Source organism: Neurospora tetraspora (assembly GCF_033439725.1).
Source record: "Neurospora tetraspora strain CBS 560.94 chromosome Unknown B0H65scaffold_1, whole genome shotgun sequence".
Lineage (NCBI taxonomy): Eukaryota > Fungi > Ascomycota > Sordariomycetes > Sordariales > Sordariaceae > Neurospora > Neurospora tetraspora.
The window spans coordinates 6,107,153-6,132,480 of NW_026944383.1; the positions used below are offsets into that span (position 1 = coordinate 6,107,153).

Below are 25,328 nucleotides of genomic sequence, written 5' to 3' on the forward strand. Positions count from 1 at the left end.
CAAGTTCCCTTAAAAAGTCCACCAACAGACCAAGCCCGACACTAACTCAACCCAACCGTGGAGTCTTCCTCCTGTTTCCGGCAATGCCTACAGTAGCATCTGCCGTCGGGATTGGCATGTTTTCCATACCCTCCGTGATGATCCCACTGGCATGGCCTGTTATCTTTTTCTTCGCTATTCCACGAGGTGACTGTCTCCGATTACTCCTCCTGAAGAGCGGTATGTGAGTTGCATTCCCTTCACTGTGTTCGTGATTGTTGGCATGGAAACCGATCACAGATGCAGATGGCGCCGGCGGCGGTGCCATTGACATTGTGCTGGATGACAATTCGCCAAAGACTGTTGGCCCACCACCGAGGTTTGGATTAACTTCTCGTAGACTCGGGTCCAGCGGACGCGGCTTGATTCGGGTGCTCGCGGCGGGACCGGGCGTGCCGAAAGGATTATTGCTTGGTGAAACGGGCACGGATAATGGCACTTTGGAAGGTGAACGTCAAGGCGAGACGACGATATCACTATATACCGCAGTCGTCGTTGCACGTTTGGCTGGGCTTGTTGTCTGCGTCGTTGAAGGCTTGTCCTGCATGCCTGCAATGAGCGTCTCATGGCCCGCGGTGCGCGGAAGGTCCGTCGGGTACTCGTAGCGCTTCTTCTCGGGCGTGTCACCGGTGGGCTCGTACTCGCGCATCTTGGTGCTCTGGATGTCTTCGCGGAGGGCGGCAAGGGGCTGACGGAGGGACTCGTCAAGCGGCTCAAGAGACTCCCGCAGGGTCTTCGCATCGTTATCCATCTCGCCACTAAGGTCGCGGATACGGTCGAATCGGTCGCCGAAATGGTCCGCAATGTTAATGAAGGACTTTTCGACGGTTGAGGTGAGGTTCTCCATCGAGACAGCATGTTGTTCGTGGTGCGTGGAGTTTTCGGAGTGGGCGCGGGAGACGAAATCGTCAAGATCCTGCATCTGGACATCGAGATCTTTGAGCTGGGCATCAACTACACGGACCGTCTCGGCATGGACAGATTTTGTGGTGTTCTGTATAGAGTTGCTGTGCTCGTCGGCAGTCTGTGACTTTCATTAGCAAACGAGTCTCCCAAATGTGACACGACCCAGGTAGCTTACCGCCCAGTCCTCCTGCATCTTGTTCTTGAGCGCATCACGAGATTTGACGACGGCCTCCATAAGTCTGTTGTCCTTCTCGTTCCAAGCGTTCATGCCTTCCAGATACTCGGACATACTGCCCTCAAACGTCGTATTCGAATCCGTGACGGCCTGTCGAATAAGTGCCGTTTTCCCGGCCAGGCGAGACTCTTGCATCTCCGCCTGCGAGTTGATGAGGGAGCCGATCTGTAGCAGAAGGTTTTGCCTCTCCTCGGCCGCTTGTCTTCGCTCCTCCTCCAAAACCTCCTGGATCCGGGCTGACACAGTTGTGTTAGACTCCACAATGGTCTGACTAGCACCCTCAAGCTCTTGCCGGAGTCTATCGGCTTCGGCTTTTTGGGCGGTTATTGTTTGAAGCAGATCCTCAAAGATGGATTTGCAATCCTTCCCAAGCGAACTATACGAAGCATGTAACTGACTGTGAAAAGTAGTTAGTTCGCCCAGGACGTCACCTGCAATCCGCTCAGCCGCCGAGGCAATAGCCTGGAGCGATTCTCCAACGCGCTGTTTCACGGTGTCCCGAACAACCTTGATTTCTTCCAGCACGTTGTCCATCTCCTCCTTAGACTTTTGCTTCTGCTCCAGCAGCTGTGTCCTAGACTCTGCGAAATGCTCCAAGTTCTGGTCGAGGAAGGCTTGGGTTGTGGACAGCTTGTCGAGCTCCTCCTGGACGAAACTTTGCATCCGCTCGGATACGCTGGAGATATGCTCCTCCTGCCCCTTGCGAAACTCCGCAATCCGACTTTCAACAAGCTCAGTAATACCTGTAACTTGCGATTGCGACATGGCCCACGTGCTACGATTGAGCGCATGTAGGTCGGACCTTCTTCTGTTCTTCGCATGGAGCCCTTCGACATCTTGGACGGTCCGCTTGATGGTAGAAATAAGCTCATCACCCACTTTAGCAAGCTTCTGTTCGGTTGTTTGATGCGCCCTTCGGATGTGCGCCTCCTCCGTCAACGACTTCCTGGTAGCTGCCAACACCAGCTCGGTTTGGTCCAACACATCCTTGGTCTCGTCTAGCTGTGCTTTTGTGGCTTCGTGCTCTTTTCGGAGCCCCATAAATGTTGATGTCATCGTATACAGCTCCTGGAGCTTGTTTCGAAGGTTCGTTTCGAGTGTCTCGATTCTGGCCGCTTGTTCTTCCGTAAGGATACGCCGCGATTCGTTTTGTACGGTCAGCTCTTCGTAAGCATCGTTCGATAGATAGACACCGTTTCGTTGACGAGTAGCAATTAGCTCGCTTTTGAGTTTCTCGATCTCAGTCGCAAACTCTCGAAGTAATGTCTTTTTGTTGAGCAACGCGTTGATTTGCGGTTTGTTTCGAATGTTCTTGGCCCTAAAAGCATAATCAAGTGTGGAAATCGTTTCATCCATGTTACTCCTGGCCGGTGATATTGTCGCAATGATGCAAGTTTTTGTCCGCCCACCTAACGAGTCTTGGAGTAGACGTGTAAGTTTCGATTCTCTGTAAGGAATATGGGGGCTGCGGTCGACCAGGGCGTTGATGACACGACCAAGAGTAAGCAGACTCTTGTTGATGAGACCAGCCTCGGCGGCACGTTTGTTCTCGGCTCCAGAGCGCTGGATGTTTTCGCTGCCAGCGAGATCAACCAAATTCAGCTTTCCCCCCATCAGATAATCCTCTCCATTCTCGGTTTGCTGCTTGACATGAACGGTAATGGTAAAGACGGTATGACTACGACTACTGAGGTCGTTGCACTTTGTCGCGGCTACTTGGCGCCTCACACTGCCCTCTTGAAGCCATCTGAGGCCGTCTGCCGCGCTCAAAATATGTCTTTCCTCCATGCCTTGCACAATGGTCGTGGCATGGCCCTTTTTCGAGTTGTCGTCAAATATTTTGAGCTTCGTGTTGTCCTCTGCCGAGAGCAGATCACGCAGCTCTTCATTATAAAGTTCGATAAACGAGCATCGCACACAGTGTTCCTTGTCGTCCACTTCAAGCTTATTGAAGAGAGCGTGCAGAACTCTGGGGATGATGCCTGCGGTGTCGGGAAGCATGCCGAAAGTCTGATTCATGTCGCCTGACATGGTGTATGTCTTGCCCGTGCCTGTTTGGCCGTAGGCGAATATGGTACAGTTGTAACCGGCGAGCATCTAGTTCAAGTCAGCCATGGACAGGCCCTAATCGCTCTGATAGCCCTTACCTCTTCTAAGATAGGCTTCACCACCTCGTCAAAGACCATGGCTTGATCGGCGGCCTGCGAGAAGACGCGATCAAAGGTATACGTCTTGTTGCTGACTGCATTGGGACCCATTGATAGCTCAACTATCCTGCCCTTGAGGCCCTCCGTCTTGACAACGACGGCGCTGTTTTCCTTGACCTCCCGGTCATTGCGTCCTCGGCAGCGCACAACGACGTTGATGTTTGTAGTGCCCTCGTCCTCCGGGTCGAAATCGCGCTCCTTGCGCTTCGCACCTGCTGTTGCCGACACTTGCGAGTCTGCGGGGGAGGCGGCACCCGATCGCTCGGCGCGGGATCCCGATGCGGATGCATTTCGGAGGGCTGATTGTCGACCTGTCGAAGATGCCGTGCTTCTTGTGGCTGGAGGTCGCATGCTGCTGTTGGTACGCGTCCCGGCGGCGGATGGTGGACGCGACATGGCTGATGGTTTTTTACGCTCCATGCTGGAGCTGCGCGATTGGGCGATACTTTATCGTAAGGTCGAGGTCGCGAAATCGAGGAGAAAGTTTAGCCGAAGGAGAGACGAGAAACGAAAAGATGCGAAGTGACGACTGTTGAGCTAAAGTACACAATGGGCGAAAATCAATCCAAAAAGCATTGGTGGTGGTGATCGAAGAGCTGATGGCAGAGAGAGAGGGAGCGAGGTCGTGGGTCGTTCAATCGGCCGGTCGACGCCTTTTTCTTATGTGCGAAAGACGGCAGTGTCGTCGTGGAGAGATTGGCGTGTAGAATCTACACGTCGTCGGGAATGAGCGACTGGACGTCGCGAGCCCGGCCTTTGCTTGTCGATTATGCGAGCGACTCGGTCGGGTAGGTCTTGGGCAAGGACGGGTTGGATGGCGGGGATCGCTTTTTCCAATGTTTGCGTTCGGTCCTTTCCAGTTGAGTTGGGTGCTTGCCTTGGCTGCTTTGGCGCAGGGACAGGCGCGACATCAACATCGGTCTCCACTGTCTACACTGCTGTATTGGGCCATTGCTGGGGCAACCGAACGCTTCCCGGTGTAAGTAAAACAAACGCACAGGCCACTGATCTTCCTTAGCCAGGGGCTTGCGCTGTTCTTTCTTTCTGTCAATCATCGCTGGAGACGCTGACCAGTCAGGAAACGGCCTGCAGCGGACAGCGGCCTGTGACTGCGAGCCAGCACATTGCCCCTCTTTGTGTCCTTCCCCATCACGCGCTTCAGTCCCGCAGCGAGCAATGCTGCTTCAGTGCTGACCCCTCCGTCTTGCCTGCCGCTTTCACCGCCGCCTGCCGCCGCCTTCATGTGAATATGTAGACGGGAGGTAGGTACGTGGGTACCTCTACGTAATCTGGGGCAGCTGCCGATGGTCGGTGGTGGCCGCCCCCAGATCACGAGGGGACCTTGACGGACAACACCCAGCAAGCGCAGCCTCCCCCACCCATTGCATATAACGACGCATCTGACGGCTATCTAACAACTCCCATCCTCTTATTCTCGCTTTCTTTTCTCTCTCATCACAAAGCTAGCACAACATCACACACAATTATAGTACGAACAGATGATATCGCTGTCCGCCATTCTCGACCGTCCGTCCTGCCACTAAGCCCGTTGGATGAACGAGACTCGACTTAGGAGTTCGTCCCATCTCCGTCGTTCCCATATAACACCCTAAGCCGTGTCCAACCCCAAGCATCTTCATCAGGATATCCAAGTTTCAACATGTCGACGCCTACTTCGCCGCCGATTTCTCCCCTTCTATTCTCCGCCCAGCTTTATCCTGGCCGAGCGCTGGGCTGGTTGGTGCTTGGAGCGTCGTTGCACGATGTCTTGACCCGCCTCAAGACAGAGCCCCAGCGGTTCCCGAATCTCGATGTCAAGTACAGCCCAACCTCGCCGACGACGTCGATTATCATTATCGATCTCCCTGCAAACGGCATGCGGCTACAATTCGACGCCCCAGAGCAGCGACTACGCTTGATCGAGGTGTTGGACTTTACAAAGAATCATATCTTTCTCAAGGCAGCCGATAACAAGGAGCGTGACCTTGTTCGTCCTTCCACAGCATCTACCCTGTCAACCGATAACGCCGCGGGCCCTACGTTCCGTCACATCTATCAACGGTTTCTTGGTCCCACTTATGATGGGGAGTTCGTTGATGGACCAAAGACCCCAGACAACGCCGTCGACCAATATGGCCTATACTGTTTGTCATGGCCCGGCGTGGCCTTCACCTTCCTCATGAAGAAAGAGGCCTACTCGGCCAAGAAGAACGTGGTTGACCTGTTGCCATCCACCGCGGTCCCCGAGGTCATGGGCATTTTCAGTGGGGATTCATGGACACAGGCCCGACAGACGCTGTGGACTGATGTGCTGCCCAGTCTCAAGACGTTCACGCCACTCACTAAGGGAAAGGAGGTGTTTCCTGACGAGGTCTCTCTGATCAAAATTTACGGTGCAGGGAAACTGCAGGTCTTTCGAAAGTGGACGGATCAGCACTTTTGGATCAGGCTTGGACAGACTACTCCGCAAGACCTTGTATCCCACTTGGGTCCTCCCGATGCTATATACCGGAAGAGCGACCATAAGATGTTCGCACACAATACGCGGACTGGTAGCGATGCCATGAAGCGACCAGACAGTGCTGATTTGAAGCATCAGGACGACCTTACAGACACAGATCAATCGTCGGCAAACGCTGGGTCGGATGGTTACCACTCTAGCGACGATGAAACCAGTGACATCAGCACCGAAGGCGGCCACGTGTCAGGCGAGTGCTTCTACAACTATTTCTCCCATGGATTCGATGTGCTGGTCTCAAAGCCGACGGCGCCATCACCGGTACCGCCTTCTCAGGAGCAAGGGAAGAATGTACCTAACGTTCCCAAGGACTGGCTTCTCACAGCCAATGCCGACAGCCTTGTTGCCACTAAGATTGTTCTGCACGGAAATGTGCCTGGGTCATATCCCTTCAACCGACACCGTCGCTGCCGATGGGAAATCCCGTATCTCTCATCCGTCTCGGACGTTGTGATCAACTCGGAGTCGGATTTTCCGCAAATTGAGGAGAGCCTGCGCAAGGAGTGGCAGTCCCTTTACCCTTCTGAAGAAGAAGCGCGCAAGGCTCAGAGAGGCATGGTTCTCAACAGAGGCTGGGGAGACAGTCCCGGGAGCAGTATTGAGTTTCTCGGCGGGTGGGAAGGAGACGGCGCGACGGCAGCACCGGACGCCGGTGGCACGGCCAAGAAGTTTGATGGGCCCGCAGACTCCACGACTACTCTTTATGGATTCCCGGGATTCGTCTTTGAGGTGTTGAAGAATGGCGCTGTCACTGCGGTGACGGTGTTCTAACCTTTCCTTGCATGGCTACGAAGGTGTTTTGTATTTTCTCTGAGCGTTGGGGACAATTATCGACTTACACAGGGGGTCCCGAGGAACACATTGTTTATGATATCAACAAGGAGACAAATCTGGTCTTTTACGTTGGTTCTGGCGACATGGAGGTAACGGGCACACGGGTATTAGAGGGATGGGGCATCTCGCCAGTATTGTTTAATTTGCGGTGACAACTTTATACATAAGCGGAATTCTTTTCGAGATGGTTTAATCTCACATATGGCGCTGTCTTGTTCAGAGCCAAGATAGAGATAACTAAACATGCGTTGAACCCAGCAATCTGGTTCCGAAAGTCGCTTGCACATGACGGTCCAAGGAGTACATACACCCATACATACTGCCAACCTGAAATGCCTGCTTGAAACACACCATCCCTGCCTCCTTTGTTGGGGACAATGGTTTCAATAAAGAATTGTTGGACGGTTGGGATGTTGGAAATGGGAATGCCCCTTGTTCATCACATCGCAACGAGAGCTGTGGGGGTTCTTTCCTTCTCGCAGATCAACCCCCATCCCCTAACATCTAGAATAGAGGTAGGTAGTTATGTAGATACAACAAGTAACAACGAACCACCTGACCGGAGCGTTAGTCACACCACCTCGATATACCAACATACTGCTTCCTACCTTGAGAAACGAATATTCAACTCAACATGATGATCACTCAGCCTTGAAAGCCGCAATGCTGCCATGTGAAAATGCAATGCAGTACCTAATGGAATATTTTGTAGCATGGGAAATACAACGTGCTGACATGCGTCCAAAGTCAACAAACAACCCTGAGGAGCTGCGCTTGTCAGTGGCTCCCAGGCCCGACGGAACGTGATCCATAGCGGGTAACAGTGGGGTACTCTGCCCGTGCCCCACTTCCTCGTTTTCTGGCTCTTTTGCAGGCAGGCATGCCAGGGGGCCCCCTATGAACTGCCGAAAAGGTTGATGACACAGCAAGGACGATCCGCCGTTTCAACGGGCCACAGCAGGAAGCCGTGAGCTTGCAGGGCGACGGAACCAGTGGCAGTGACGGGTTTGGGTGGGAGCACGAGTGGAACCTCCACCGAACATTTTGGAGAGATGTTCGGGAGAGACAGCCCCGTATCGCACCCGTATCGCATGCACTGGACCTGCACTGTCTTGGTGAGTGACCTTCGATTTCGACCTCGTGTTCCCATCTGTCCCAATCCCATCGCATCGCATCCATCGAATTACTCCTTTCAGCGGCCTGTTCCTGTCGCACCTAGAGCCAGAATCCATTGGGCCATTGTTTCTCTCCCTTACATGCGCCGCTAGAAGTATTCGTGCAGCCATCTTATAGTGCGCTCGGCGAATAGAAAGTAGCTCACAACACAGCATTGCACTGCATCGGTACCTTGCCCATCTGACGTCGTCGTTGGCCATTGTCTTGGTTTGTGTTCACATGGCAGACTGAAGCCACTGAAGAAGCGCCCAGCCCAGCCAGCCAGACCCCCAAGAACAAGACCGCTACAGACACCTTCGACTATCACGAGAACCGACCGACAAGACGGGAGACACTTGGCGACGACCCTCCACCGGAGACTAGAGGAGCCGAGCGAGGTTGCCCATACAAGACGCTCGGAAGCCAAGACGGACTGCGCATCCTCTTCATCTCATACACCACCACCGACGAGAAGACTGACAACGACAACGATGCATATCATTATCCATTCCATGCGACTCTAGTTCCTCCGTTCCCGCTTCCTCTGAAGACGTGGCATGTGAACGGCGCAGCACAGCAATGACCGACCAAGATGCCAGCCCATCATCCAACCTTCGTCCGCGCCGAGCAACCAAGCAACCCGACCTCGTTCCCGACCGCCACGACCATGCCTCGACAGCCATCTCTGGCCAGGACTACCAGGTCACCACGAACCTCCCCGACGTTTTTGTGACTTCCTCAAATCTTAACGACGACCACGATGATCACCCTCGCGCCGATGACCGAAATTTCTCCAAAGGCGCCCTCCGCCCTCATAAGCACAGAACGAATGGCGCCTTTCTCCTTTCCGATCCTGTCTTCGGCGCGCATGCTCCAAATACCCAGCTACAGTTACCCAAGAGGCAGAGCTTGTTAGAGCCTAGCAGGAATAGGACCATTAAGCATGGCCTGGACAGGTCGCCTGGCCGGAACAAGCGTACGGGTTCTTCGAACGAGGTAGGCCTGGGGCTTGTTCAGCGCTCAGGATCGACAGCTGAGCCATCTGTTCGACAAGCACCCTCCATCACCGGCAGTACTGCCACGTCGAACCGTGCTTCTCTGGCAGGCGAGACGGTCATTGGGACGAATCCGTCCCCACGAACAAGCATGGCGCCCCTAGATATGGAGTCGGCCCAGATTGTGAATATGGCTCTTAACCTGAGCGAATCGAGGAGGATAGCGTCGCGAAGGATCATCTCTCAGCCAGTGCCTCCAAGACTAGGGCCAGTGCCGGAAAACAGTACCGGAGGAAGTCTTCGACAACACCTGCAACAGCAAAGAAAAGTTTCGCGAAATATGTCACCTAGACCGGACCACTCCCCGCGCATCGCATCTACACGGTCACTGCAAGCTCCAGCCGATCTCGGACCGTACCAATACCACTTTTCCCAGTCGACCTTGGCGAGAGCACAAAAGGCAAGGGAATACTTGGGGTTGATGGCACAATACAGACGGATACTAGAACTGCTACCCCCATTGAAGGCCGACCGATCAGCAACATCTTCCACCGTTAGCCCTCCCCTAACGCCTAGTGGCTCTAACTTCCCTACTAGATCACCGACCCATGGCGCCGAAACAATAATTGGCCGACCTTATAATCCGCTGCAGTATATCCGCAACAGGAAAATTCGGGCTCGTGAGAGGAAGACCCTGGATGGAGAGGGTCAGGGCTTCAATGATGTTGAAAGGGTTTCTGAATGGGTTGACGAAGTAGCCAAATGGATCGCCAAGGGTCAGGACCGAGTACCGGGAAATCCTTCGATACCTCCATTCTCCCCGCCTCGTATTCTCTCTCATGAGAATTCTCCCCAGTCCCTCGCCTCTAGGCCGACAACAGCAATGCCCAAACTGAAACGACCGCGGGTTGACTGGGCCGTAGATCCGGCGGATATGATCGCGGACATCTATTGGCTTGAACAGGACGACAACAAGTTCCTTCTGGAGGATAGGAATTGGAAGCGCCTCTTTCCGCAACGTGGTGCCGAAATTTACCGTTCGCTCTCAAGAGATGATACTCCAGGCTCAAGCAAGATCTTTTCCAACTCCAATAGCCTCACGACTCTAGACAAGGCTCGCACGGAACAGCCACCCCAGGTTGCGGAACAAAAGTCAACGCAAAAGGCGCATCACGAGCAACCGCTCGGCTTTAGTGCAAGTCGGGCTCGGGACAAAGCACAACAGAAACTTCGGGCGCTCAAGGGATCCCATCATCGAGCCAACAGCTCCATATACAATCGCGACATTATTCGGATTCATAGAGGCTCGTTTTCAGAGTCGTCTGATACGGACAGCGATCGGAAGCGGCGGGGCAGACATGGGACTATCTCCAGTAGTGGTAAGGACATACTGGCAAGGCAGATGGAAGACATGATCGCTCAGGAGCAGAGAGATATTGAAGCGCATCCTCTCTATGACCGGGATACGCAGCGGTTGAAGCTCCCAGATGCCGGATTGGCGACAACCGAAAAGGATCAGGAGAGGCTGCGGATTACACCGACGCCTACGCGCGCTGACAACGCTGATGGCCGCAGGCCAGCATCCCGCTCTGAGCCGGCCGACTTGGAGGGCTCTTATTTCAAGCTCCAAGCCAAGCCAGCCCCGGCACAGGTTCTCGCTGGACGGACTGGCGTTGGGTCACTCAATGAGGATAGGCGGTTTTCAACTGATTATGATACATCACCACCATATTCGCCCAACTTGCGGCCAATGCATGACGTACTAGTTCCTGGACTGGGCATGGACGTTTCGCCAAGGTCAACGAGACCAAGCTCACCGATAGCGAGTTCACCGAGCAGAAACCCCCTGACAAAAGTTAGGAGCATATTCCGAGATCGCAGCAGCGAGCGTTTGGCTGAGCTCCCATCACATATCGGAAGAGAAGAGAACCCCGAATCAGTGCAGTTCCTGTCCGATCGGCAACCGGTAGAATCCCCCGCGACTTTGGGCACCGCGACTGGCATGCTTTCACCTCCCGAGCGGAAGGCCTCTCGCAGTCCTCTTCGCAAAATAGTGACGAAAGGAACCGACTCGAGCCAAAAATCGAATAAGAGTACTGGAAATCACAAACTTCGGGAAGATGGAAGCAGTAGCCTGAAAGGGCTATTCCGGGGGCAACGCATTGATAGCGTCTTGCGTAGCGGTGTCTCCAAAGTCAGTGATATGTTCTGGCGAAAAGAGACTGCCCCAGGTCCCGTCGATGAGTACGGTTCTTCAGATGAGTCTGATGCGGAGAGCAGAGGAAGGTCCAGGTCCTTAACCAGCTCGCCACCACGAAAGGCTGGTCGTAGTCCGTCTAACTATGGTAAGGCAAACGGAGAGAAGAGCTACCTGGATGTCATGCCACAGTTCATACCTGCCGCGGAAAAGCATCATAGCAAGTCCAAATCCGTTGGCGGCTCGATCGAACAGAACGGTTTGCTTAGCGCTAGTCCCCCTTCGCGACCGCTCAGTCGTCGGTCCTCCCGCTTCGAACTTCTGAAACCGCCCAAGATCGACGTTCAGAATGCATCGCCGACATCATCTCCAGGTCCACTGGAGATCACTCGCTCACGCCCATGGGCTTCCGACGTATCTGACGTGGAGGGCTCGCGGAAGAGCAGCGTCAACACAGATGTTGGTGGTGTACGGGACACCGACGCTCGTCTGAACGCCATGCTATCCATGGCCAAAGGCCGTCAACTCTCCAACGCTTCTTCAGTAGGACGCTGGTCCATAGCCGACAGAGGGGAGAACGCCACGCCCGTCCCTCCCCATACCATTGTCTCCAAGCGGGAGATTGCCCGATTACGGGCGCTCCTCCTAAGCTCCGGCATCCACGCAATGGAAATCGACAGGCGCGCTAAAGCCCGCAAGCTCTTGAACTCTTCCAACAAGCCCGACAAAACCGCCACCACAACCAATTCCCGTCTCTCCTGGCCAGACATAGTCGCCCTCTCTCCCGACCCTTCCACCCGCCAACACCTCCTCGTCCGCCCCGTCGCCCAAACCGACCTCTTCCCCCTAGCCGCCAACATCCTCTCGTCCTCCATCCAAAACTCCGCAACAGCATTCCAGTCCTCCGTCGCCGTCTTCCAAACACAAACCGCGCCCCGCATGACGAACCGCGTCGAAGCGCTGCGGAGCCGAATCAGCGGCGAGCTGACGGAGATGACGAGGCGCGCGGCCGAGGAGGCGGACGACGCTGGTGGCGATCTTATGACGCACCAGCGGCTGAAGGTGAAGCGGGTGGTGGACATGATTGATCGGATGGTGAGGAGACGGCGGAGACGCTTTAGGTGGGTGAGGAGGGCCGGGTGGTTGGCGGTTGAGTGGGTGCTGGTGGGGTTTATGTGGTATGTGTGGTTTGTGGTGATGATTGCGAGGGTGTTGTTGGGGGTTGGGAGGGGGGTGGTTGGGGTGGGACGGTGGTTGTTGTGGTTGTAGGTGTGAACAGAGGTGAGAGTGGGAGGTTGAGGAAGATGGGGGTTTCTTGGATAATAGAGGTGTCTCTAGAAGTGAGAGAAAAGTCAGTGCCGTGTATTTGCGGTTTCATTTGTGTATACTGGGGGACTCACACGGGTTGGACTTTTCCCTACAAAGCATGGAAGCTGGAAGTGGGAGGTCATGGATGGATGCATGGAGCCTGTTTTTCTTCTTCTTTTTCATTTGCTGGGCTGGCGTTCTCAAGTTGCAGTCAACCCACCAGAGTTTTTGCTTTTGTTTCTTTCTTTTGTTAACTCAACTTTTCTGGCCTGTAGTTAGGAATCCAACAATACCCGGGTTTTGGCCGTCGAAGAGGACGGATTTTGCATACGTAACTATAGATACTGGAGGAGGAAGGAGTTGGGTATAGCTGTAGCTAATGGATAAAGCTAATGTTCGATGCTCTACATTAACAGCCGAGTATGTAGTTATAGGGCAACCGTGGTGAATGGACTGAGCATGCTCTTCACTTCTGGCACCAGTTGATGGCTTTGAAAATCGAATCCGGTCCTTGCTCTCGTTGATCGCAGATCGATGCTAAATGCCCAGAATCGGCCAAAGCGTGCACCACATATCACCCTAGAAGTCGTGACCCCACATGGGCCCACCCCCCACATGCAGCCACATTGCACGTCGCGTTCTTCCCCCCCCCCCCCCTCTTTCCTTTTATCAACTATAACTTTACGAAATTAAGCCCAATTGCCCTCATTTCTATTGCAATGAGTTCCTTAATTGAGTAAGTATTTAAAGATATTTATAGCAGCCTTTCCTAGCATACAGCTTTGAAGAAGTATAGGATTCCTCGGTCTACCCTCGCTAGCCATCTTCGAGGCCATCAAAGCAAGCGCGATTCGAAAATACCCAATTAGAGGCTATCGCTAATATAAGAAAGCTTCCTATGCGATTAGATTCTGAATGAGGAGAAGGCTGGCCGTACTCTTAACTGCCATTAAGTCATTGGTTTCGCGATATCTATCCTTAAACGAGGCTATAATTATAATAAATTAGGTGCTAAATGGATAGATCGCTTCCTAAAGAGAAATCCTAATATTAAGACTAAACTTTCGAGCCTGTTCGAGTTCGCTCGAATTCGAAGATTAATTAAGGAAACCTTTACGAGGTTCTTCGACCTTTTAAAAGCCCAAATTTGAGATAAGGCTATTATCCTAATTAATATCGTTAATATAGACGAATATAGATTTCAAAAATTGAAATTAATGGAAAGAAAGGTCCTTAGGATTGCCTTAATAAAGAAGGTATATTTAATAATGATTAATATAATGACTTAGGTGTTTATTATCGAATGCGAGACCGCTAAGGGTAAGAGGTTGATTCTTGTCGTCGTTTTTATTAGGATATCTCTTCAAAGTTAATAGTTCCTTAATAATATAGATAACGAGCTTAAAAGTTGGAAATTTAACAATTTATTAATTAGATAGAGTAATTTAAAGATTGTTCTATAATAGTTAAGGGAGGTTTATCTATTAGAATTGAAGCTAAATAACGATAATTAGAGGTTATTAATCTTCGATAAGTATTCGGATTATTTTTTTAATAATTTCCTTATTAAAGTATTTTAATATAAAGTTTAATTATTTTTTCTACTTTCTTATATGTTTTATAAGACCTAGCTACTCGATTGGTCTGTATTTACTGCCGTTAAATTATATTTTAGGGATTTAATCAAGGATTTCGCTAGCTTTCTAGTATTTATACTCATAAATAAATAACAGTTTCTCTAATATTATTAAGAAGCTTTACGAAGGGGTATAAGCTCTAGAAACCTTAAATTAGGGTTTAAAAAGATAGTGATATAGCTAATAAATAGATTTGTTGTTATCGACGACTCTAAAGCTATTCTAGAAGATAATACCTTGCCCGCCCAACTATTACTACCCAGAATACTACCAAAAAGCGATATATTAAAGGATAATTACTCTTTTAAGACTCCCTAGAAGTCTAAGGATATACTAGGAAGTATCTATAAGAAATTATCCGCTATCGATTATAATATTAAGACTATTTACACTAAGGCAGCCAAGGCCCTCGATAATAAGAACGCTAAATTCACTATAAAGGATTACTAAATTTAGTATTTACAAACCCAATTGGAATTATAGAAGCCCAAAGGTAAAAGAAAGGTTAAAGAAGGGGGTAATAATAAATTTATATACATAAATAAGATTATTTAAGCTTGTGAGACCTTAAAGTACGCCCCTAAGCGCTAGAAGGTTACTAGGGCAACGAAGGGAGTAAATCTAGTGTAGGAAGTAGAGAGGGCACTCGAATCAACACTACAAGTCATTCACGAGCATCAGAATGAGTAAATGAACATTTCAAACGGTTAAAATCCCTGCAAAAGTGGCCAATTTTCAATGTCATCTGGGTCATGGTCATGATGTTACATGTGGCTCATTGAGGGGGGTGGCCACATGTGGGGTCACGATGTCTAGGGTATCCGAAACATGTCCCCTATATGGAGTGTTTTGTCAACAGTTGACAGTCGCCACAGATGTACGTTGTTCCCTATCCACACTCCTCCATTTCCAAAGTAGTCCCAATCCCAATAGTGTTGAGCTGTATAATACACGGGGCGCAGTCTTTCGACACTCCCTCACAAGTGCTGCGCCCACTTCCTCCCAAACCCATCACCTCATTCATATCCTCCTCCTCCTCCTTCCCTTGCCTCTTCTTCTTCTTCTCCTTCTCTGCCAAGTTCTGAGGAGGAACTGGATCGTTGCGGGTGGGTATAACTTTGTTTGATTTTGTTCCGTTCCTTTTATCCTAACAACACACTTTGTCTTTTACATGCCGAAGCCACCTCCACCACGGGCCTGGGTCTCCTTCTGCAGCTGGTCCGAGATCTTCTGGTGCGTCTCGAAGAACTTGGCGGCGCAGCGGTCAAGGCAGACGGACTCGCCCTTGCTGAGGTCGCCTTCGCGGTACGTCTTGTCGATGCACTTGAGGGTGCAGATCTTGACCATGCTGTTTGTTGGAGTGTGAAAGTTAGTTAGCTAGTTGCCCCGGTGGTTGTAGTTATGGTACGGTACGGTTGAATGACAGAGTTGGAAGGAAGGGAATTATGGAGGAACAAGAGATTGTAAATGGAAGTGTTATAGACAGAGAGAGGTAGAAGAGGAAGGAAAGGGAGGGTAGGGGAGGGAGTGAAGAATGCAGGAAAAGAAAACATACCGAGAGTGCATCTCGGCGACAACCTTGAGCTCGTTCTCAACGGCAGCAATCTTCTCGGCCGAAGTGGGCTGCGGCCTGCCGAGTCCGAACATTTTTGGATGGATTTGGTGAGATGGGACTCGGAAAAAAAAAAGGGTATAAGTGCCGCTGTGAATGGTGGTTAGAAGAGCTTTGGTTGTTGGTGTTGTATGTTGTTGATATGGGACCAGGTCTTGGGGGGGGGGCCTACTTTGAGGGTGATGCGTCGCGGGTAGGTTGATGTCAGCGGCTCCGTTGCAGCGAAGCGACGACACTCTCTTTCGCGGGCGAGCGCAACAAGCTTCCAGGGCAGCTTCTCTTGGTTCAAAGAACTTTTGAATCCGCTTTCTGCCCATTGACCCACTCACCATAAAAGGCGGTACGGGCGCGGCTAATGCTCGGCTACGACGTCCGCGCTCCTACCGTGAGGCCCGAGCTCGGCAAGGTCGGGACCCAAGGTGAAGACCGGTGACGCTCGGTGAGTGCAATTGAGGGCTCTGATTGGCTACGACCCCTCTTACACAGAAGTCACTCCAGTTTCGGCAGAGGCCCACAGACTGGCCGGGGAACTTGGGGAACGGGGCAGCAGGAAAAAAAAGTACGATATAAAAAGCGTCATGGCTCGTGCCGAGACAAAACTTTCTCCTCTACAATCAAGCTCTAGGTGGGCAAAACACACTGGGGCAACCACCATGATTGTAAGTCTACCAACAACGCATTCTTCTCGATACACAATCACATGCCCACTTTATATGATGATCTGCCAAAACATTAGAACCGTTGCGACTGACACGCGCTTGCGCGTGCATGATCACACTATGCTCCATTTCTGAACTTCCTACCCATTCCCCCACCACTTGTTGTTAACCAGCTCTCCTTGGTTCCAGGAAACATGTCATGCTAACCACCCATGACAATTTCAATAGACGCAATAATGAATCCATCTACTCCCTGTCTTCAGTTCTTGCGACCGTACGCCTGGAAGTGGAAGCCCATGGGCGCCCGTAACGCGGCGTACCTGCGCTTCTACCACCTGGCTCGGCAGCATGAGTTGATACAGTCCAATGCCCTCAAGTATCCTCGCATTCGCCATGAAGGCGGTGCGCCCATGCGGATCCCCATCTTCCGGGAGAAGTTTAAGGATGTTGAGATGGGCAAGCATGCCGACGAAGAGGTCATCATTCATGGCCGGGTCCAGTCCGTCCGCCGGGCTGGCAACAAGCTCATGTTCCTCGACCTCAAAGGCGAGTTCGAGCATGTGCAGGGACTCTGTAACTTCAATAAGCTGCAAGTTACGGGAGTCGAACTAGGAGAATTTAAGACGCTTGCAAAACTGTTGAATAGAGGCGATATTGTCTGTACGTGATTCTGGTCCCATATGTCTTCTTCCCCTTGTTCTTGTCCCATCATATGACAGCGGCAATGACTGACCGTGAACCTCTTCTCCCAACACAGCCATCACCGGCCGAGCAACCAAGACGCCGACTGGTGAACTGAGTATCGAAGCTACAAGGCTGCCCGAGCTCCTAACCCCAGCATTGGCTCCCCTGCCCTTTAAGCTCGAGGATGAGGAAGTCCGCATCCAGCACCGTCACGTCGACATGCTGGTCAACCGCAAGACCATCGACACCCTCCGGCTACGATCGCACCTGATCAAGTATCTCCGCGACTTCTTTCACGAGCGTGGCTTCCTCGAGTTCCAGACCCCCATCCTCGCCGAAAACGCCAACGGCGCCACAGCCCGACCCTTCACCGTCACCGCCTCCGAGACCTCCGTGAACAAGAACCTCGCGATGCGCATCGCCCCCGAGCTCTGGCTCAAGCGTCTCGTCGTCGGCGGCGTCGACAAAGTCTTCGAGCTCGGCCCGGCCTTCCGCAACGAAGGCATCGACCAGACGCACAACCCGGAATTCACCATGTGCGAGTTCTACAACGCCTACGCCAACCTGGACGACCTCATCACACTCACCGAGGAACTCATCTGCGGCGCCGCCTCGCACTGCCGCGACCTGATCGCCACCAAGCTCGACTCCCTCCCTCCCATCGACATGTCGCAGTACCAGCGGCCCTTCCAACAACTCGAGTTCATACCCGCCCTGGAATCCGCCCTCGGCTTCAAGCTACCCGACCTCTCCGGCCCCTCCGCGCGCGAGGACCTCCTCGCCCTCCTCAAGCAACACAACATCGACGTCCCGGGACTGAACAAACCCGACATCACACTCGCCAAGCTCCTCGACAACCTAGCCAGCGAGTTCCTTGAGCCTTACTCTTTAACAAAACCGCTTTTCATCACCCACCACCCAGTCTGCATGTCCCCCCTCTCCAAGAGCTTCCTCTGCCCCAAAACAGGCCAGCACGTCTCCGCGCGCACCGAGGTCTTCATCAACGGCAAGGAATTAGCCAACATGTACGAAGAAGAAAACGACCCGGCTTCGCAAAGGCAAAAATTCGTGGACCAGCTCGACGCCGCCAAGCGCGAGGCTAGCTTAGCTCCCGGTGTGTACAACGAGGAAGGCGAGTCGGCGATGGAGGTGGACGAGAGTTATGTGCAGGCTCTGGAGTCCGGACTGCCGCCGACGGGCGGGTGGGGGTGTGGGATTGAGAGGATGGTGATGCTGTTTAGCGGGACCAAGAGGATCAGTGACTGTTTGAGTTTTGGGAACTTGAGGCATGTTACGAATGTCCCTGGGGCGGTCAGGACGGGTGAGGATGAGGAGAAGGCGAGGGAGATGATGGATGAGGCGGAGAAGAAGGGGAGGAGGGAGAGGAAGAGGGAGAAGAAGGAGGAGGATGTCTCTGAGAGTGATGCATGATTTCTCGGTCTGCCTTGGTGTCTGACGTTGTTTCTTTGATTGTATGATTAGCGTGTTAGCGAGTGTTGTCTGCTTTGCAACTATGATACCCCTATCTTTATCCAGCTCTCGCGCGATGTATTTGATGTGACTGTCGCTGATGATGGTCGCTAACACGATCATAGTTCTTGTTCAATATGCTCTCGGTTGACGAGGCTTTGGATACCTCCTTACTTACTCTCCCTTGAGCTTGTCTCGGGAGACTGTGGTGCTAAGAATGATGTTGTCGTCCACTCAATTCACTCTATTCCCTTAGTCGCCCCCTTGAACATCACATTGTCACCCAAGTATCTTCTGGAATCTCTCCTTTTCTTTTGAACGTGAATTTTCATTTTTAGGACTAGGCATTCTGCTAACACCGAATCATCGAAACCCCTTCAATTCCAGGAAGGTTTATGCGTTCAACCTACAGCGGAGTTTGAGAAAGCTATGAAAGTTTGAAAAACTGGCGAGGCTCCTGAAAACAAAGTTGCCATCCTTTTATAGCCCATCAGTCATGATGCCTCATCAACCCCCTTTCCTCTTTTAATTGACAAAATCTGGCCAAAGAAACCAATCTCATCACCATCAAAACGGAGCCCCATCCTGTGATGACACTGGGTCGTCTCCTCTTGCTCGATTGTCCATAGAACGAGGCACAAATGCATCTGTGCCTGATCTCAGCAAACTTCCTATACAGAGGGATCAGGAAAGGCGAATGAACGGTCCGCGTGATATACAAATCCTCCTTCCGTGATAAATACCAAGGAAGTACACCGTCCAGCACTTCGAAAGGACGCCGGGATCTACTTTGATCCTCAACATTGACCAACGTCTCCAACTCTGAGCGAGGCATGCTGAGTGTGAGGATGTGGTTTATCTACCACCCCCCCGAATATGCCAAAGCCTTTCTCTCCCAAATCGCCTTGGCCCTTTCTCTTGCCTCCCAGTTGCGGTTATACGGCTCCCAATCAGGCATAGCACGCATATCAGAGAGATAGATGTTAAAGAAATCACGGCGATTTGCTCTGTCCCCCTCTCGATATTTCTTCTCCGTCTGCTCATCCAACAAAGGATTCATCCCAGCCAGTAGGTATGCGTTCTCGTATTGAGGGCCGCCCTCGCGATGGTTCGTTGGTCCAGTCAATGGCCACAAAAGCTCTCTTGTCCTCTTGGTTGAAGACAGATGCGTTTTCCAATGTATCGCCTGTGGAAATCGGGGCATGCCCGGTTTGAACTCAAAGAGTTCGTACCGCCAAGCTTCGTCGGTCAACCTCGCCATATTGAGGGCATCTTTCTCCTCGACCTCGTCGCAGGGTAGATAATAGAGTCTCTGAATAGGCCATTGCTTCCGGTTGCCCAACCAGATCTCCATGACGCGATTTGTGCGGTCACGGAAATGGCTGTCTTCATGGTTCGCCACAAAAGCACCCATTCTGCATCCCCAGCAGATAAGGTTCTTGATGTCGGAGAAGAGGTAATCTGGGAGAGGTGTAATACATCCACTGCATTCCCTCTCCTTGGGCTCATGAGGAATCTTCTCGGTTGTATCGCCAGAAACTGCGGCGCCCAAATTGTTCCACAGGCGCCTGGTGACTTCAGACCCCCAACGATGCGCGTTACGACCACGACCGGGAATATGGCGATTACGTTCCCATGTCAAGACCGCTTCACGAGCTTTGTAAGCCCAAAAAGGATCTGGACCGGGTAGACGGCGAATGAAGTGCCAAATCCCCGAGCTGTCACTGAGAAGGTCGACGCCGAGCGTGTCGGCAAGGTCCCAGCACGCCATAATCCGAGCGAAGACAGCCTTCGGCACGTCAAAGGTTGGCTTATGGTAGGTCAACCCGAAAGACCCAAGTGTGTTGGGCGCAGAAGTTGGACCTTCGAAAAAATACGGGTAGAAATCCAAGCGCACTTCCTTGTGGCGGCCTCTAGCTGCAAGCCTCTTCTTCTCCTCAATGATGCGAAGGAGGGAGTCAAGCTTGGTAAAATCAAGCTGTTTGCAGCGCGTAATGGCGATACTCTCAAGGTTTGGCATTGACTTGACCATCAATCTTACCAGATTAATGTTGAGATATGGGATCTGGTCGAGAATCAAGTCTCGGAAACTCGTGAGAGTGGAACTCATGGTACGAACCATCTTAGTCAACAACTTGAACTCCCGCTCGAACGGCTTGTCTTGAGGGCTAGCAGCTTCGACTTTTGTGATTGGTGTGATGATCAAGGTATTCATCCGTTTTCCGCCCACTCCGTTCCTGTAACTCTCCTCAGTATGGAAGTTACCCGAAGAGAAGTTCCAAACTGCGAACCGACCACTGGTCAATCGGGCGGTGTCCTTGCAAGCCATTGCCAACGATGTCAGGTCGGTAACGGTAGGTTCGATGTAGTCCACTACTTTGTCGAAGATTTCCGGGATGTTCATGAGACGTATGAGTCCGCTCGTTCTGTTGTTAGGGTTGCTCCCATGGTCAGTCTTGATGGGTTTGGACGTATTGAGAACACCATCAGCCGGAGCAGGCGCCAGTAACAATCTTGGTTCGCAATATTTGGTAGCTTGCATCAAGCGGAATGCCTTGTCTTGCTTCTTTTTGCTGTAAAGCTTTTTGATCCGCAAATACTCGGCTCGAGGAGTCTCTCTTTGCCGAACAAAGTCACGCTCGTGTACCATGTCGTACACATCTTGGGGATTTTTGTCACCCAAAGAGACCCATTTGCGCTTGTAGTAGAACAAGCGTCGGTTGGGCAGGTCGGGGCGAAAAGTCTGTGGAAAGGCAAAGTCAGCCGCTGGCTCTCAAGAACTCGTGGGTAAGAAATTACATACCGTGCTTGTTAAGTCGAGAAGGCTTTGGTAACTGACAGGCTTCTGCCTCCTGGGCAGCTTAATCTGCTGGAAGAAGTCTGATTTCGGGCGGGAAAAGTCGACGATGGTCCCAGGGAGAGGGTAGATTTTGCCAGCTTCGGTATCGACAGAAATCTTCTCCATATTCCAATCTTTATCGGATGGGACAGCGAATGTCTCCCATGTATCGCTCGCATTCTCCGGTTGAAAAGAACCCCATTGACCAGTATTACCGTTACCATCGCCGGAGCCAGATTGGCCAGGCGACTCCGAGTTGCCGTGACTAGTGACTTGTGTATGATCGATCGAGTCTGTGGTAGGCTGCAGTGACTTGGAGCCGGTGGCCTGAGTTGACGTATCTCCTCGCCGGCCTCTGGCCTTCCGAGTACGGGATTTTGCCATGGTGTCGAGAGCGAGTGGCTCGGAGTTTCAGGATAGAAAGCGGTGGGTGGTTAATGGGTTCCTGTTGGTAGTTGTGAAATGATGCGAGAGCAGTGCTCGTTGGTGGGAGGAAACAGCGCACTTTGTGCGTGTATCCAGAAGGGAAGAGGGCGGATTTGTCCCAAACGGTAGAGGGACAAGACGTAGGTGAGAGTTGGAAGAGATGGTGAAGTCCCAAAATCTACGGGGAGGGAAGTGGGAAGTGGGAAGTGTTATGGGGGGAGGGTCGGGTATGTCCAAGTTTGAATTTGAAAAATGGTGCGAACGGCGTGAATGGGCAGGTTATCGAAAAGGTTTGGCCTCCCGGAGATCTTTGTCGGGAAGGTGAAGGTTGATGGAGGAAACTTTGCCTTTTGATGGCCGACGTTTGCAATCCGCGTCAGCCTGAAGTCAGAATAGAGCCTTCACCTATTGTACTTGCTCACCGGCTGATCTCCAAGCACTGTTTGCCTTGGTATGTTCGGATGATATCTCCAATTGGGAGGTACACCGTTCAATAGGTCTGCCAAAATGCGGGATTGGGCACGAGTTGTCGCGCTTGGATGGGATGGTGATGGGATGGTGATGGGACGAGAGAGGCATCAATAGACCCCGCCCGATGCTCTCACCGAAATGGCTTCACCGATAACCGCACTGCGGGCTCAGAATGCCTGATAATAGGAAGGCACAATAGACGGCTGGTATGGGAACCTGCAATAAGTAGGTTGGTATCCACTGTAAGTTCAGACGGAAGGAGCATCCATCAAAGTTTTTGCCTCTTCTGCGTGTAGTGCGGGATCTAATGGCTTGGAGACACTCGACGACACTTCGAGGCAAGAGCGAGAAGTGGAAGTTTGAGGCCAGAACAGATACTGCAATAAAGGCAATGCATCTATCATCAACTTCCTATATGTTGAAATACACGATCCAAGTTCAAGTTGACTTCGACGTGAGATATATGTGAGTGTCTTGACAGGGTAAGCAATGATTCACAACCCATACTGTCTCCTTTGCGTGCCGCGGATTCTCATTTCAGTGACCACATATAACAGCGGAGCTGTGGATGTACTTGAAGCAGTCACTATGCCCAATTCGTGATATGATGCAGTGAATTCCAAAGTTGGCCACGGGCACTGGCCATTCTTCGCCTTGATGATGACCCCAGCATACTTTGCTGTAGTTGACAAGAGTAAATACCTGTCGTATGGAACCAAACGGGTGCAAGCTTCCAAATATTGAAGATTCTAGGTAGAGATGCACTTTACCGACTAAAACAATGGCTTTGTTGATGTATGCGCCAGGTTAGAATGCCAGACACGCACCATATATGAGTTGAATCAACATAAAGTCCCATCAGGCTCGCGTTCACCTCTGCCGAGACAAACATAAACAGTACCCTAGTCAAATTATCAACCCCTATCTTCACCACAGCAACCGGGTAGCCTCGCGTTCTCATGTGAAGTTGTACCACTTGCTGAAGAACGGTCTGGCCAACGCTGGTTGATATCCAAGAAGGACGGGAACCGGGACTCTCCGCAGCGATCTTCTATGTCTCACACGCCGTGGTACGGCGTACACCTGCCGTATCCATCATCGCTCCAGTGTCTTCACAAAGACCCGAGAAAAGCACACGAAAAGAAGGGACAGAGCAAGTGGCCGTCGTAGTCCTCATGTACTCGAGTCACTCTGCGGTAACCTGCACTTGACTCGGTATAGCGCGCGCGTGGTAGACCGCATGCGCTATGCATTCCCGCTTACAGAACGCCTTCTAAGAATCTCAACGCAGTGTAAAGTATCGAAATGATCGGGTATATGCCATGATTGGCAGGCCCTACAGGCGCAAGTGACCTTGAGTGGCTACCGACGACAGATAGTGAGGGGAGACAAATGGTGCTTGAGGAATTGTGCGACTGGACGAAGCTGACGATTTTTGATGAGAACGGAAGAGCGGCCGAACAAGCAACGGTCGTGTGAAGGATCTGGAAAGGATAATCCGCGAAGCACACACTCTCTTAATCCCCAATTTGCACTAATTGGTGTGTCCTGTATAGCCCACATTCTTATACCCACGCAAAGATAAAGCTCATCACAATCACGGCTGTCCACACACCACAGGAGCGAGCTTCGTGGTTGGGTTGTTTTGGAGATCCGGCGTGCCCTATCGTCCTTCGGCTTATTGATAGCCGGTATACTCCGCATAAGGTAACTGTACAGCAAAGACGGAAGTTTCAAGGCTTTCAATCTGGCTTGATGCTCCTGTACGTGTACTTTGACCGGAAGAGTAAACTCAACGCAAGGAAACGGACGCAGGCGGGAGCGGGAACGATGGAAGTGCATGCAGGTGGACTGCCTGGACGGGAACCGAGCGGCAAAACATGTCAGGTGTTTCGCCAGACTGCAAGGTTGAGCAATGGAAAGAAGAGCAGACAGGTAAACAAGGCTCAAAGCTCCCGGGAAGGATGACAGAACAAGTGGTGGTGCTGACCGGCCAAGGTGCGATATCGGTTCATTGCCTCGAGGTACCTCTGCGAATAAACGGAACAAGATAGGAACAACGAAGAGTTGGTTGGCAGATAACTTGCGCATGAATCGAGATCTGGCGGTTGTAGTATGTATGCGAGGCGACTAAAGCAACAATTTGTAGATAGCACATGCACCCGAAATGGAGCAGACTTACGATGATAGATGAAGCCAAAGGTTGTTGTGCCACCACCCCTGCGTATTGCAGTACTTTAGCCTCCCCCTCAACCATCCTCAAGGGCGTCTTGGTGAGACTGCCTCCGAGTCCTCAGAGCGCAGGGAAATTCCGTCATATTTTCCGTGATCACGATCCATACGGCTGATAAGGCTTCGGTACTCGGAAAGTCGAATAACGGTTCTCTCAAATGTGGTTGATGTCGAGAGAGACGGAGGCGCGGGAGTTCTCATTGTAGATCCAATCACTGACGGGAAATCTTTGCTTGTCAACGTGATGTGTCTTAGTGCGTCTTTGGTGCTGGGTCACATGGTGTGAGATGTGGGTGTGTTGAAAGCAGTGATCGCTTTGATCGACGGGTTGGGTTACTCGACGAGAGGGGCACAGGAGGTCTGAGGACGAGGCACGAGATACCGTCCGGCATCGCCCAAGACAAGTCTCGGGCAATGAGGAGGATCGGACATCGGAGAATTAGAACGCCACCTCTTTATCGTTGGTGCTTTTCGAGGGTCATCGGACTTTGATGCGATCATCTTTCATGGTTTTGAGGTGGTTGTTGAAGTCGAGGTCCAAATTGTTGTTCACTTTCATGTTGAAGTGGAGGAGAGGGGAAAGATGTCTTGGCGAGGAAGCGCGAGTGAGAAACCCAAACCCATTGAACAGGCCCCACATGCGAACGGTCCCGGACCCACCCGTGAGCTCTGGCCATGCATCACACCAACATCATGATGAAATACCTATGTGGTCGAAAGTGAGATTTCAGGTTAAGGTATAGACGACCAAAATTGTAAATCGTGATCGTGTTCCCGCCCGGCTACACTTGCAATCGTTCTCATGTCCCGTCTGTCGGAGTTCAGGCATCGAGAGAAAAACGGAGCTTGAACCGAACTGCCCGTCAGGGGGGCCATGTTCGAATCCACAGTGCAGCCCTTCTGT

At 51.7% G+C, this 25,328-nt stretch overlaps 7 protein-coding genes across 7 annotated transcripts; 3 read left to right on the top strand and 4 right to left on the bottom strand.

Annotated features, from left to right (window-relative positions):
- Window positions 1–46: 46 nt before the first annotated feature.
- Window positions 47–3,783, bottom strand: B0H65DRAFT_505529 (P-loop containing nucleoside triphosphate hydrolase protein; the record flags this gene model as incomplete). The annotated part of the gene is made up of 4 exons (XM_062827997.1): window positions 47–477; window positions 517–1,063; window positions 1,121–3,277; window positions 3,328–3,783. 4 exons carry the CDS (start codon window positions 3,781–3,783, stop codon window positions 47–49), a joined length of 3,591 nt encoding a protein of 1,196 aa, XP_062687031.1.
- Window positions 3,784–4,845: 1,062 nt separating this feature from the next.
- On the top strand, window positions 4,846–6,896 carry B0H65DRAFT_54401 (uncharacterized protein). The gene has a single exon (XM_062829265.1). It carries the CDS (start codon window positions 5,048–5,050, stop codon window positions 6,674–6,676), a length of 1,629 nt encoding a protein of 542 aa, XP_062687032.1. The 5' UTR covers window positions 4,846–5,047; the 3' UTR covers window positions 6,677–6,896.
- A 1,577-nt stretch (window positions 6,897–8,473) lies between these two features.
- B0H65DRAFT_417322 (uncharacterized protein) lies at window positions 8,474–12,355 on the top strand (the record flags this gene model as incomplete). Its single annotated transcript, XM_062824084.1, has 1 exon — window positions 8,474–12,355. The coding sequence occupies one exon, from the start codon at window positions 8,474–8,476 to the stop codon at window positions 12,353–12,355; it is 3,882 nt and encodes a 1,293-aa protein (XP_062687033.1).
- Window positions 12,356–14,737: 2,382 nt separating this feature from the next.
- On the bottom strand, window positions 14,738–16,024 carry B0H65DRAFT_452668 (mitochondrial import inner membrane translocase subunit tim-10). Its single transcript, XM_062826112.1, has 3 exons — window positions 15,816–16,024; window positions 15,587–15,733; window positions 14,738–15,379 (listed from the first exon to the last, which is right to left on the bottom strand). The coding sequence occupies exons 2-3, from the start codon at window positions 15,676–15,678 to the stop codon at window positions 15,199–15,201; spliced, it is 273 nt and encodes a 90-aa protein (XP_062687034.1). The 5' UTR covers window positions 15,679–15,733; window positions 15,816–16,024; the 3' UTR covers window positions 14,738–15,198.
- A 151-nt stretch (window positions 16,025–16,175) lies between these two features.
- On the top strand, window positions 16,176–18,533 carry B0H65DRAFT_452673 (uncharacterized protein). The gene is made up of 3 exons (XM_062826113.1): window positions 16,176–16,302; window positions 16,531–16,962; window positions 17,060–18,533. Exons 2-3 carry the CDS (start codon window positions 16,539–16,541, stop codon window positions 18,415–18,417), a joined length of 1,782 nt encoding a protein of 593 aa, XP_062687035.1. The 5' UTR covers window positions 16,176–16,302; window positions 16,531–16,538; the 3' UTR covers window positions 18,418–18,533.
- A 782-nt stretch (window positions 18,534–19,315) lies between these two features.
- On the bottom strand, window positions 19,316–22,069 carry B0H65DRAFT_564526 (uncharacterized protein; the record flags this gene model as incomplete). The annotated part of the gene is made up of 2 exons (XM_062830257.1): window positions 21,260–22,069; window positions 19,316–21,199 (listed from the first exon to the last, which is right to left on the bottom strand). Exons 1-2 carry the CDS (start codon window positions 21,677–21,679, stop codon window positions 19,316–19,318), a joined length of 2,304 nt encoding a protein of 767 aa, XP_062687036.1. The 5' UTR covers window positions 21,680–22,069.
- Window positions 22,070–23,353: 1,284 nt separating this feature from the next.
- Window positions 23,354–24,682, bottom strand: B0H65DRAFT_54501 (uncharacterized protein). Its single transcript, XM_062829341.1, has 2 exons — window positions 24,375–24,682; window positions 23,354–24,322 (listed from the first exon to the last, which is right to left on the bottom strand). Exons 1-2 carry the CDS (start codon window positions 24,447–24,449, stop codon window positions 23,555–23,557), a joined length of 843 nt encoding a protein of 280 aa, XP_062687037.1. The 5' UTR covers window positions 24,450–24,682; the 3' UTR covers window positions 23,354–23,554.
- Window positions 24,683–25,328: the final 646 nt, after the last annotated feature.